This window comes from Lates calcarifer, linkage group LG21 (genome assembly GCF_001640805.2).
Source record: "Lates calcarifer isolate ASB-BC8 linkage group LG21, TLL_Latcal_v3, whole genome shotgun sequence".
In the NCBI taxonomy this organism is placed as follows: domain Eukaryota; kingdom Metazoa; phylum Chordata; class Actinopteri; family Centropomidae; genus Lates; species Lates calcarifer.
Window position 1 is genome coordinate 24,181,689 of NC_066853.1, and position 13,608 is coordinate 24,195,296.

The 13,608-nt window shown below is 43.1% G+C and overlaps 1 protein-coding gene across 1 annotated transcript in view; it reads right to left on the reverse strand.

Moving 5' to 3' along the window:
- Window positions 1-13,608, reverse strand: part of LOC108888180 (large neutral amino acids transporter small subunit 4) — a 28,854-nt gene that overhangs the window by 14,193 nt on the left and 1,053 nt on the right. The window contains exons 2-5 of the mRNA XM_018684039.2: window positions 11,614-11,835; window positions 5,476-5,689; window positions 5,315-5,370; window positions 4,971-5,047 (exon numbers count right to left, since the gene is read on the reverse strand). Coding sequence (XP_018539555.1) covers window positions 4,971-5,047; window positions 5,315-5,370; window positions 5,476-5,689; window positions 11,614-11,773 — 507 coding nt within the window. The 5' untranslated portion in view covers window positions 11,774-11,835. The remainder of the gene's footprint in view (window positions 1-4,970; window positions 5,048-5,314; window positions 5,371-5,475; window positions 5,690-11,613; window positions 11,836-13,608) is intronic.

The following is a 13,608-nucleotide window of genomic DNA, read 5'->3' on the forward strand; positions in this document are numbered from 1 at the left end:
TGTAGCCTCATTTCCTCATCTATCCTTTTCTATCTCATTAAACGCAGGCTTTACTAATCCCTAACTACTTCTACTAGTCTCCTGATATCAATTATATCATAGATATCACAATCAGTTCATCTCTAGTGTGAAGACGGAGCACGCTCCTGTGAAGAAACCTCTCTGAGACAATAGTGCCCACCATCTACTTTGTTGTTGCTTCTTCCCTCAATAGCTCTTTTGTTGGCTCTGTGGTCAGTGTATCCATGCAGAGAATGGCAAGGTACACACACACAGATGGGCTCAGTGTTTGGACAGCCACTGAAGGTCTATTTTAGCCTCAGAGCAGTCACCTGGAGATAAGAGCTCAGGGTTCAGCTGGTGGCAGGTGCCGGGGCGGAGGGGTGAGGGGTGGAGGGGTTGTGCGCTGGTATTTATTGTGATTTAATCATGTCAAATAGTACTCATCTCCTAGGACACAAAGATGCTCAAAATGAAGAAAGAATTGATCAATGAACTGATCTATTTATTTATTTGTTTGAACAGTATCCAGGTAACTCTGTGTATTAATACAAGCATCACTGATTGTCATGAGTCAGCGTGACATTTTATGGAGTGACTTGCATGGTGTGAGGGAGTTACATATAAACACACTGTCAACTGAACTAAAATATATGTATATATGAAGGTTCTAAAATCTCTTTGGCATTGGTTATGTAGACAAATGAAGCTAAATCTAATCTAAAGACATTCAGAAAGACTCCAACAACGTCCTTGGATTTGAAAGGGCTTTACAAAGAGCAGCAGCGCAGTGAAGGTTAAACCCACCTGGTCGACCATGGTAAACACTGCACTTGCTAAACATCGCCATGTTCATTTAGAGCATGTTAGCATGTTGATCTCAGCATATAGCTCAAAGAGCCAAACGGAGCTGCTAGCACGTCTGTAGGCTTTTGTCAGTACTGTAGAACGTGTTTTGAGCAATGTGGCAGGTTGAAACCTGTTCAGCTGTGATTTGATCGTGTTTGGGTGAGAGTGCCGAATGTTATCAGGGCAGGCAGATATGAATGCTCTGTACACTGTACACTATTTGGCCCACTTCTCTATAATGACCATATTTGTTTGCTGATTATATTTTAGCGGGCCTTCAGGCAAGACTGGTATCCTTTCTAGTCTGGTCAGTCCTGTTTTAATCCTTATCTCTTTCTTGGGGACATATTCTGAATGTAATGAGATGTGTACATATTCAACAGGACATAAGGTAAGTCTGGAGTCATACAAGGACTCGAATATATCTCCTCTCTAACCAGTTTAGATTACTTTAAACTTTCCCCTGTGACTGCAAACTTTTTTGCTGCCCTGCACCTTCTCACAGAGCTAGTCACTCGGGATAAGTCTGTGTGCTGAGTGTTGAAAATGTCAAAGGAAAAGGCAGAGTGTGAGGTGACAAAGAGGCCTAGGGAGTGAGAAAAACATGCTGAGACTGAACTCAGGCGGGTGGGGAAAAGAGGAAACTGGACCAAGCCATCTGAGAGGAAAGAACAGAGAAATGAAATAAGGAAGAGCGTTTGCTGCAGCAAGTGGAAACTTCAGCTGCCTGCTGCTGGATCATTGAGAACCAGCTCTGACCGGTCCTGTCCTGATGCACAGGATAGGACTCCATCCGTCAGAGCAGCCAAGTGAGGCTGTAAGATTAGCAAACACCAGCTGTATAGCTTCATTGACCTGACGTCATGTGCTGCTCCTTTTTATTAGAAGTCTTATATTTTAAAGGCTCATGTATTTTGGAGTGAAACCAGTGGACTTTACACCAAAAAACAGAAATGTGCTGTTCCTGTTTTCTTGTTTTCCAATTCCAATAAATTGTGGAAATTAGGGAGGAGATGTCTCTGAACCAGTGTTGACCCCTCTGTGTCTGGAAGGGACTTACAGCCATTCCAGCTACAGGGAAAACCTTAAAAACAAGATCCAGCCACCACCTAGAGGAGCCTGCTGCCAGATTCACACCACTACACAAAGCCACATCCACATGAGCTTGAATCAGCGACTGCTGCTGCATCTGGCCAGCTCCAATCTCACATTACTGAGCAACTCTTGACCTTAAGCATTCATTCATCTTTTTTTTTCCCCCACTTCCTCCCCTCGGTCCCGTCATTTCATGTGGTCATATGGAGTAAACAGAGCATATACTGTCCCTCCTCCATCTCACCCTGCCATCTCCTGCATGGTAAAAATAGTCCACAGCCTGATCTCACCACCTCATCCCAGGAGAAATTACTCCTTGTTTCTCTTGAACCTCATTCATTAAGGAGAACGTGTCCAGAAAATTTTGATTTCTCAAGTAAAAACCAAATCGATGGGCAGTTTGTTGGCAGTTTCAGGCAGAGAATCAGTCAGACGATCAGTCAACCAGCTAACAGGCGTATAAGAATGTTACCAGATGGTCCAGTGACATGGGAAAAAGGGAATGGGAATACAGGAAACATACATTTTAAGACATCCGACAGAAAGTAGATTAGAGAAGTGAGCTGAGCTCTGGACGCAGAGACCAAACCCAGGAAGCAGAGGGAGCAACAAACGACACAAAGAACAAGAGGAGGAGCTTCATGTTTGCCTGTGGGTGTGGATATATGTATATGTGCGTAGAGAGGGGGTCCGTCGTTACATTTTCTGAGGCTGTTTACAAGCTCAGAATCAGAGGAATGAAGAGGAGAGAGGAAATTAATCATCCCTCCACCACCTTTTCCTCCTCTCCTTCACTTCACTCCCTGTTTTCCATCGTTGAGACAGTGAATGCTGAGTGTGCATCCACAGGAGAAAATGAGGAAGTGAAGCAAAGAAAAGATAAAGAGAAGAAATAACACAGAAACAGGGAAAGGAGCCAAACAGTCTGGTTTAGGCTCATTAGAAGGAGCAAGGAAGGAGCTGGCACAAAGAAAGAAAGCATAGCAGTGGAAGAGCAAGATGAAAGAAATCTCTTATTATAGTCCCATGTAACTAAACACACACACACATACACACACACACACACACACACACACACACACACAAAGCGAGCTGGGTGGGTCACCTTGACCTGAGGAGTTTCTCTGATCCACAATGGCCAAGATGCTGCATCAGAGCTTCCCCCTCTCCTTCTGAGAAATAAAGGTTACAGGTTTCTTAAAATAGTTGTTTTCCTCAGTAACAACCCTTAACCCAGAGATTCAGGAAAAGACTGTTTTGATCTCTCTCTCAAACACACACACACACACATACACCAAGGCAGCAGCATAAATGAAACATTTGTTGGAGGCCTGCAGGGAGCTGTAACTCAGCTTACTGTGGGTTAGAGGCTCTCCACAGCTAAAACAACACAGCGTCAGACACACACACACACACACACACACACAGTCTGACATACAGTAACATACAGTCCTCCTGCATGCACATGAGATGGCAGTTATGGCAGCTGTGCGGCAGGCCTGGCCTTGCTGCGCGAGAGCAGCTGAAACTGGAGACGACAAAAACAACCAGGCTGAGACTAAAGACTGGAGAGCTGTGGGCGGGGGTTGAGGTGGTGGTGGGGGGTGGGGGGTTGAGGTTGTCAGTCAGGGTCCCAGTAGGCAACTGTGAAGCATGGGTGGGGAGACGCGCAAATACATACACACACACACACTTGGTTCCCCTGTTGCAGCTTCCTGTTTGTCTCCTCAGTGACGGTCTTTTCTCTGCTCTCACTGTGTTTTGTGATAAGTAACAGACGGCTCAGGCTGCAGGCAGCACTCGTCCACCATTCAGAAACTATGTAACATATATATTGAACAACTGAACATATGATCAAGTTTGTTGCAGAAACTATTTCCGGACTCGTGTAACACAAACCCAACTTCAATAAAAACTCTGTTGTGCTGTTAGAACAAATACACATCTGAACACACACCAAACACACTGGAAATCCATGTGTCCTCGTGTGGATTAAATAGTAATGAGGAGAGGTCTTTTTCTGGCTCCCAGCCAGAGCAGCAGAGCACAGTGAATAATAAATTACTAATACAGACTTACTCTTAACCACTCTCTCTCTCTCTCTCTCTCTGTATGTCTCTCTCTCTCTCTCACGTGGCCCCCTCTCTTGTGATGCAGCACTTTCTCTGACAGATGAGATCATCCTGACCACCGGCTTTCCTTATCCTCTCCATCCATCCATCCCTCCCTCTTCTCCTGTCTACAAGTCAATGTTCATCACTTTCTCCCAGTAGTCTTTTGCCATCCGCCCAGCCGTCTTTCACTTTACCTCCTCCTCCATCCACCTTTTCAAATCTTCCCACTCTCTAATGCATCTGCCTCTCTGTCTATCTCTTTGTCCACTGACCCTCTTGCTTCTACTTCTCTCCACTAGTGTCTGATTTTATCACTTCAGCTGTGCTGTAATCTACTCTCCTGCCTTTCCTTCCTCTTGTTCCCTCCTCCACTCTTCCCATGTCCTGCTTTTTACTCATTTCCCCTGATATCACATCTAGGTATTATGCCTAAAACAAGCTGTGTAAACCAGTTTTATTTCCTCCAGCTGATGGGGTTTAATTTTCTTTTGCGAACCTTCATTGTTTGCACCAGAAAGTGTTGTAGCTAAATTCAGTCATGTATCCTCATTTAATTGGTTCCAGTTAGTCTTGCAGTTGAAGGTCTGCAGTTGAAATTAGCCATCTGGACAACACCAGCACATTTCAAATGTGTGTGTTGGCCTTACAAATAAATACATGAAATGAAATAGACAAAAACAAGCTGGGTAATTTGTACAGACTACTTGCATGGCTAGAAAAAAGATTTATTTGCCTCTGAAATCTTGGTGTTACAAACCCTAATCGGACTTGGTCCTGAGTGTCTCCTGATGGTTGAGATGCTACCTTGACAAAATTAATAAGTTGACCATTTGAAAAGAAAAATGATCCGCTATAAGCATCTTCAGTCTGTGAATATAAGTATTGTAATTTTAATAAAAATTTCCCACTCACCGTCAGAGAGGTGAAGGTCATGCACATGCCTCCAAACCCATTCAACGCCAAAGCAAAGAAGATGAGTATGGACAGATCTGCAGGAAAAAGAGCAGATTAGCAACATAAACAGATGTGGCTACTCTGCTGACTCAAGACAAACTCCCACTCATCCCATCTGTTTGATTTAAGTGCTACCTCTACGTCAATACACTGTATGCGCCTCTGTGTAAATGTGCTGAATGACACTGCTCACCTACAAAAGCACTATGATTGAGCAGAGTGTGAGGCAGCATGGTCCCCTGAGTGGACACATGATGCCGTTAAAGTGATGTATGAGAGATGACGTGAGGAAAGATACATACTGTTGGGATCACTGGCTCCATAGGCGATGAGGAGGCAGGAAAAGGCAAAGCAGGCACTGGGAACACACAAAGTGAGGGTTTAAACAAGAGGAACCCAAATAAACCAAACAGTCCATAACCGTCCAACACATATTATCTCAGATTTTCTCGTCCAGCCTCACCTGCCCAGGAGTCTCAGCTTCCGTGGTCCATATTTGTCCATGACGATGCCCATGGGCAGAGTTATGGCCGACAGCAGGAAGGAGCCCACGGTAAAGGCCAGGTTCAGCATCTCATCCTGATCCTTGCAGATGGGCCAACCATTCATCTCTAGGTACTCTTCTGCTGGACTGTCAGAGGTGGACGTGTGGGATAGGTTGACGCTGGAGCTGTTATCTAAGAAGTGAGAGAAATAAGTGAGCAGAGAGGGAAAGATATCAGATCTGATCTGTCAGAGGCAGAAACGCTGTTTTTAACTGGATGATCTTGACAACATGTCTGATCTGTGATATTATATACCCAGAAGTGGAAAGTAATTAAGTACATTTACATAGGTACAATTCTGAGGCAGGTACTTGTACTTTTACTGCAGTATTACTACATTTCAGAGAGAAATGTTGTGTATATTTTGTTGATAATACTTCTGTATTTCTCATTTCTTTACAAATAATTTCAAATTGTTTTACTTTGTTGTTTCACTTCACCAATTCTCTGTGTACTAGAAGTTGTACTGCATTACGAAACAACATCCTGCTGAACCTGTTGATTATGGAGCTTTCCCTATGATCTCAAATAAATACCTACTTGGTATTTGAGGGGAGCTCATTGCTAATGTTACTCTTTGAGGAGTGAGCCTCTACATTTCCCCCCTCCCACTCTGAGAGCTGAGTTGATGGAAAAGCCAGTAAACTTATTAAAGGTCAAGTAAACACTCTGGAGCGAAAACAACACAATACAGGGTAAACAACCACCAGAAATAGGCACAACTGAACCCCTGCGAGGTCTGGGGGGGGGGGGGGGTTCTCTGTAACAGTTTCACTCAGACTAAGTGGGACTCAGTCTGCCTCCAGCTGGATGACTGGTAAACACAGTCCACTGAGTTCATGTGGAGTCTATTTTTGTCTATCTGTTCTAGTCGACTGTTGCCTCTGGTGAAACTCTGCTGATATTAACAGACAGAGAGGCAGACAGAGGACAAAGAGGAGGGCCGAAGGAGGAAAACAACTCCTCACTCACCTTGACTTGTTTTTGGTTAAACTGCCAGGAAAACAATAGAGAGATACTCAGCAGTTACCACATGTTTTGTATCTGGAGGAGGGAGGGAGCTGTAAAGTACTTAGTCATCAGTGTTTTCTTCATTTCAGTCCTGGGGGCAAGTTGACAACAGCAGCTTAAGTCCCTGCTGCATCTAATAAACAAGAGAACTGAAAATCTGCTTTCCTTCGTATTTAAAGGGCTGTGACGTGATATTGCTTTTAGCCTCTACTGGGCCAGCTCAAGGTAAAAGGGAGGAGGGATGAGGTGCTGACACTGGTCTCTTGGTTATGGCTAAGGGGAGAACTTAGAGGAACAACAGGATGCAATTTTGTCATATTAAATCCATCCTACTGCAGAAAACTGGCCGTGCCCTGAGAGAATGTAAGTGGGTGAAAGGTATCATGGCTTAGTAAACATCTGATGACTGCAGTGCTGTTTTAATGCTGGTACATGAATTCACTGAAGTATGTGGGGACACTTGAGCATTAAAAAACAAGCTGCTGAGAGGACTAGTTTGATTTAACATGAGCTGTGATGATCTGTGGGCTTTCAATAAAATTCATCTGCCTCTGCTGTGATCATCCTGTGAGGACCACGAATGTCGGCACCAGTATGAGAGGACATAATGAGAAATTTCAATTCATCCTCTGGGGACCATGAATGTCTATGAAATTTTATGCCAATCCATTGCTGAGATATTCATTCTGCCCCAAAGATGTCAGCTAATGATATCTAGCATGGCTAAAAAGTCCAAAATGAGGGCACTGATATCAGATTTCAGAGGCCCTTTGTGATCAATTCTCTCTGTCAATAGGTGGATTATGTGCTCTACCTCCCAGGCTGGTATTTGAGGTGTATTGGATCATTAAGTACAGACTAACAGAAGGTAGCAGCATCTGTCCCACAGCGGCCCCAACAACTGCTGACTAATCAAATGGCCGCAGCAACCCCAAGTCAACACACATAGAGCTCTGACTAAACACACACATGTACAGGCGAACACACCTGGGGGTATGAAGGCTGACTTGATCTTCTCTGAAAAGTTCTTCCTGATGAATCACACTGGGTTCACTGTACACCTGCTCTCCCTCAGAGCCTGTTTCTCTTTCATGTCAACACTTTTCTGTGTATGTTTTACTAAATTCCTTTTTTTCATGCCACTCCCTCTCTTTTATAAGTGTCTCCTATACATACAGCTGACGTCAAACAGACCCACCTTATACAGTCTTACGCTGTTTTGTTTTCTTAGCTTAAGAGTATCCCTTCATTTGCCTGTCGATAGCACTTGGACACACAACTTCACCTGACTATCAGCGTATTAAAGGAACACACCAACAGAAGACCAACAGAAGATGTTACGGGGAATGACACACAAACCTCATCCATATAACAGTGGCTGCATCAATAAACAATTAGCAGGCTGCTCCTCGTGATTAGAGGCTTCTTGTATAAAGATGCAGTTATTATTGTGCTATTGTGTATTGGATGTGTATGGATAGAAGGTTGTATAAATATGTAGTAGCCTTCAAGGCAACATGAAACTCTCAAGTGAATACAAAGAAAGAGGGACAATCTGAATACCTCTGCTTTTCTAATCTTCTACTGTACATCTTCTTTCCTTTATCAACAATGTACCTGAAACACTGACCTGGAACTGGATTTTCTAGTTTAGTAGTTCGAGTTTATCTCTCAAAATCAACCTAGAGTCCCAGTGAAAGGAGCGCCCTGACAGACCGAGTCATGAGATAAACAGCGAGACAAAGGGAGGTGAGAGCAGCTGTTGAGGTACAGTTCTCTCTTGCTCCTGTGTGACGAACACGTACGCACTCACACTTCACACCACCAGGCAAACCACAAGCTAACCGTGGGAGAGCAGGCTGCACTGAACTCACGAACAATACCAGAGTTTCACAAACACTTAGAGGAACATGTTCTTCAAAATAGATCCACAGTGTAGAAAGTTCAGAGACTGTGTAAGGCCAAATTACACATACAGCTGATTCAAAGAGGCTGTGTGCAGGATAACATTAGCACATATGCATATCCTTACTGTGATTTAATATGCAATGTCTCCAAAACACTAATTTAACAATAAAATGCCTGGTCCTTGTCTAATTTGACTGTCACTGTAAATCATCAGACGTGCTGCTGCAGTCATTCCACTTACTGAAATTCTTCAGCTCACCTCTGGAGCTTTGATTTGATTCCTCAACCAAACACTGTGACAGACAATGTGCTGAACCACTGTAGTGTGGCCAGCTCAGCTCTCTGTATGCCCTGACCTGCTGCCATGTTAACCTGCTCTGTTCTGCTGAGTGTGTGCCCAGTTGTTAACAGCTGTTAAAGGGGAACTGTTTACAGGTGTTGGCGCAAACTACCTATGCAGAAAAAGTCTGATGAATCGGCTCGAGTGATGTCACTTTGGGAGCTGAAGACTGCAAGTTTGAATATCAAAAGAATTTCCAGGATAACACACCCCAATCTGAGACCAGTTTTTGATAAGCATGGAATTAAAAACAGGCAATATCGCTGATTCTGCTGCATTCACTCTAATCCTTTTATAAACTGTCTGCATCAGTTGAACAATATCAGAAGTGAAAAATCAGCAGTGTACTCATTTAAGACTTTAACATCTTCATAATTCTGCAGCAAGAGCTTTTCATGTACAGGTGGTTAACAATTAAAGGAAAAACTTTAATAAATGAGTGAGGAAACACAATGAATGTAGCTGTTTCCACTGGTTACACTGCCTGTGTGGTCACTGACTGATTTGATGTCTATGAAAATGACTTAACATTATCAAAACACTGAGTATCTTTCACTATCTCTTGTGAGAATTGGGTTTCTTTGCTCCAGTAGATTTCCACAGATGTTGAGAATCTATGACATGGAGCAATGAAGCAGTTACATACATGTGTCCACTTGACATGTATGCCCACCTGCTGTATTCTTATCTACCCCCAAAAAATATCTTCCCTTTAACAGTGAACAACAAATGACTCACTAACCATCACAAACTACCAGCTTGCATTGTGCGTTGTCTGTAGTGTGTTGTATTGTTTTGTGTTTAAAGTGACATAGTGTTCAGTTTTTTCCATACACTTGGAGAATAATTTCAAAAGCAGCACAGTATTTAGAAAAGTTACTGCTGCCAAATATCTGCAAAGAGAATAACTTTTAAATAACAACTCAATGATTAAAGGACAGACTTAGGATTTGTTTAACTATAACAATTGAAGTTTCATATTACTATCTTTTATTGACTGTGGATTTACTTACTAGAAACGCATTTTTTTCCTGTTCGTATGGAGGCCTAGTAACAGCTCCTTAACAGGACTAGTAGGACAATACTACATGTCTGCACATTTTTTGCCCTGAGGATACACAAACACACTGACTACACTCCAGGTAAATAAATACACAACACCAGTGTGCATTGTACCTTCTTGACCTGATTACAGATCCTTGCAGCTACAGGTAAATACCAGAACTGCGGATTTAACACCATTTAGCAGGTCAGAGAATGGGGACAAGAAAGTGGAAACCTGTAGTGATGGTGCTGTGGTTAGGTGACTGTGGGAGCAGCTGAGTCAGTATCAGCAGATACCTACATCTAATCCAATCAAATAAGCAGGCTGCCTTCAGTAAAACATCAGTGCATTCTCAGCTTTCATCCATACATACAGACCCACAGTAATGTTTTGCACTGTGGAAACATACAGTGACAACGGCATTGCCCTCAGACGGGGTCGTGTGATGGCGCGAGTGAATGTGTGAGAGTGAATGAACCACTGAAAGGATTCATATGCGCAAATTAACCCTGCGAGGCTTTCATCGCTGTTCCTTTGTGGGATACAAAGAGAGAAATACAGACGGAGACAAGATCAGAGGATCAAAGAGACAGATACAGAAAACAGCCTGTGTGATGATCACTGTGGAGAATGAAAGGATGAATGGTCTCATTCACACATCGATCTGCTCCCTGGCAATGGAGACGACTCAAACACCCACTGATGACGATGACAGTGATGATGAACTGGACTCTTGTTGTTGTTATGTTTTACCTTGCCTACATTTGCTACTGTGACGAGGATCAGTTACCACATATTGGCAAAGTTCTCATCTGATTTTGATTTTCCAAGGTGAAGCAATATTCTGACATTAAAACAGAAACTAATAATAAGCTACTGAGTGCGTCAGCTCCCTGCACCACCTTTGATCACAGAGGACAGATAATAATAATAATAATAATAATAATAATAATAATAATAATAATAATATGAGCTGATCTGATCCATCTGTTGGTTTGCTGTATAAGAGCACTTTATAGCTGCCTTTGAAGCTTGTTTACAGTCTGCCTGCCACTTGATTTCCACAAGGAAATCCCAGCTGTTTGGACCAGTATGAATCCAGTGTGTTTTCTAGTATACAGGTAGCTGCTTCTTTCAAAGGTCACTCTCCTCGCTGAGGAAATGACACCTCAGTGATAACAATGAGGGCTGTAGAATATGGAGAGGATTGGGCTGTTTTTAAAGTGAAACCTGTGTCACGCCCTCCCAGCATTAAGTATCCCTGAGTGTCTGTTGAAAGCTTTTGGTTTCTGTGCAGCTCAGGGATACTCAGGGTGTTGTCATGCACTGTTGCTAACACCCCATACAAACTTACATTTAAAAAGACCTTAACAAGGCTCTTTTTGCAAAACAGGCCCATTAGCTCTTAAATTGAGCCATTACGTAGCTTCTTTGCATGACAAATACAGTATACTCATGCTAGCTGCTAGAGCAGTAGTAAAAAGTGTGGCAATAATATTCATCATCAATCAAAAATGTATGTAATTTATCTCTAGTTTATCACATGAAGGCATTCAGCTGTGTTAATACATATAATAAGTTCCTGTCTGTGATAACTGGGGTCTAGTGTTGGGGAACTCCACTGATTTTACACATCAAAGTCTGATAAATTGCCTCCAGTGATGTCACTCACTGACTCAGGTGACACTCTTAAACTCTGCATTCCTCACTCCTCATTGGTTAGATATAATAACCCATGTAAAGCTGACTCACGTGGTCCTTCACACATGTAGGAGTAGAAACCCTCAGACTTCAGCATGATGAGCAGGGATCCCCAGCCGAGCAGCACGGCGGAGAAAAGCAAGTTCTCGATGACCGCCGTCACCGCCATCCACCAGCGGCGGGAGAAGGCTGTGGCCAGGGTGGGAGCCATCTCAGCTGAGGGGGAGGTAGCAGTGCGCTGACCTGACTGGGGGTGAAGGAGGGTGCTGGGGCCTTGAAGACAAGAGGAGCAGAGACAAGATGATGGTCAGAGGTGGTTCATGCCTCATTGCTTGTTTAGATACTCAAAATGTATTAGCTCTGCATGTAATTATTTAGAAAAATGATCTCTTGATTTCACAATAAATTGTTTGGAATGACTCATTGGGTCGGGACCATATGGCCTAATGATGATGATGGTAGAGATATAGAAAAAGACTACTAACAGAAAACAGCTGAGGCCTTTGAGGTGCACAAACCCCTCCCATAAATATTAAACACTCCCGCCCCCTGACATATCTGATTGGTTTGAGGGCTTAACAGGTCTTCTCCTATTGGCTGTTAGTGACATAGCTCGTGCAGCTGCTACACGTGAGTTTGATGTTGCATTCAGTCCCTGTGGGGGTAGAGACTGTAAAGTGGTGTTTATTGCTTGACAATGTCGTTGCGATTAGATTTTACATTAAAATTTCAACTTAAAGGTTCTGAGTTAGACGACACTATACAACCCAAGTCAAGCTTTTAAAAAATCCTCAACAAATAACCTTTTTAAAAAGGCCTGTGGTCTGTCTTAATCTGGTGATAAAACTACTTCAACAGGACACGACTACTTGCTGGGTTTTTCCTTTCTTTGTATGAAAACATAAAGGGAAACGTTTATCTCTTCAAGTGGGTGTGTCGAGTGTGACAAAGCTACTTTGGTGAAAACAACTCTGAGTTTACAGAGAACTCCAGCGCACGTGAATGCAGCGCGAGCTCCAGCCGGTTCGAACCAGTGCGGCGCGCGATTCTCGGTGTGATATGTCTGCGCTCGCGCTACTGTCTGCTTTTATACGCTGTATTGTATTTACACAATAAAGAACTGCATTCATTTTGCAATCAGATTTAATCACATTTAACGTGACAAAATGAAAAAAACGCAAACACAAAAATACACATATAAATAATCAAAACAGCACCGAAACATAGACACATATAAATGTCGTCTAATTGAAATAATTCATGAATATTTAAGACATTACACATTACACAAAATAATTAACCTTTAACGAGTGAAGGAATAAGCTGTTTACTGTGTGCTGTGGGAGCTGTGAAGCTTCAGATTTTACATAGCCTATATGACACGACTTGAATCCATAACAGAAATTATGGCGCCCGCAGGCGTTTCTGTTGCCTTCCAGTGTGTTACGTAGGTCTACTGGAAATATCTGTTGAAAACTTAGTGCCGTTTATTTCACATGACAGACAGAACACGTTTCTACCAGAACATGAACTTGGTGAGCTCATCGCCCCCACCAGCATAAGGACCGTGGTAAATAAGGGCTGCAGGAGATCCAGGACCAGCACAGTCCGGACATCACTTTGACCTGACGTGTTTTCAGCAGCGCCTTCACATCACCGCACTGAGAACAATAAGACAAAGTATATTGCGGTGAAGGAAGAGCAGCGCTGGAACTGGTCTGAACTGGACTGAAATCATCTGCACAATAACCCCCCCCCCCCCCCCCCCCCCCCGACCCCAATCTGCATCTCCAGCCCCCCGCACAGTCAAGTTCAGCACAACAAAACACCGGTCTTCCGGCTGCAGCTTTCAAAATAAAAGTCTTGCGGCTTTAAGGCCACTACTTCGCAAGGTTTTATAAGAGATAGATACTGCTAACCTTTAACGACGTTGACGTTTATATCACTGTAATAAAATAAAGTAAAATGGACTTCGTTAGTAACTTCATCAGTTTATCAGATCATTACTTGCACTTCAGTAACGTGACGACAGTAGTCCAGGCTTCG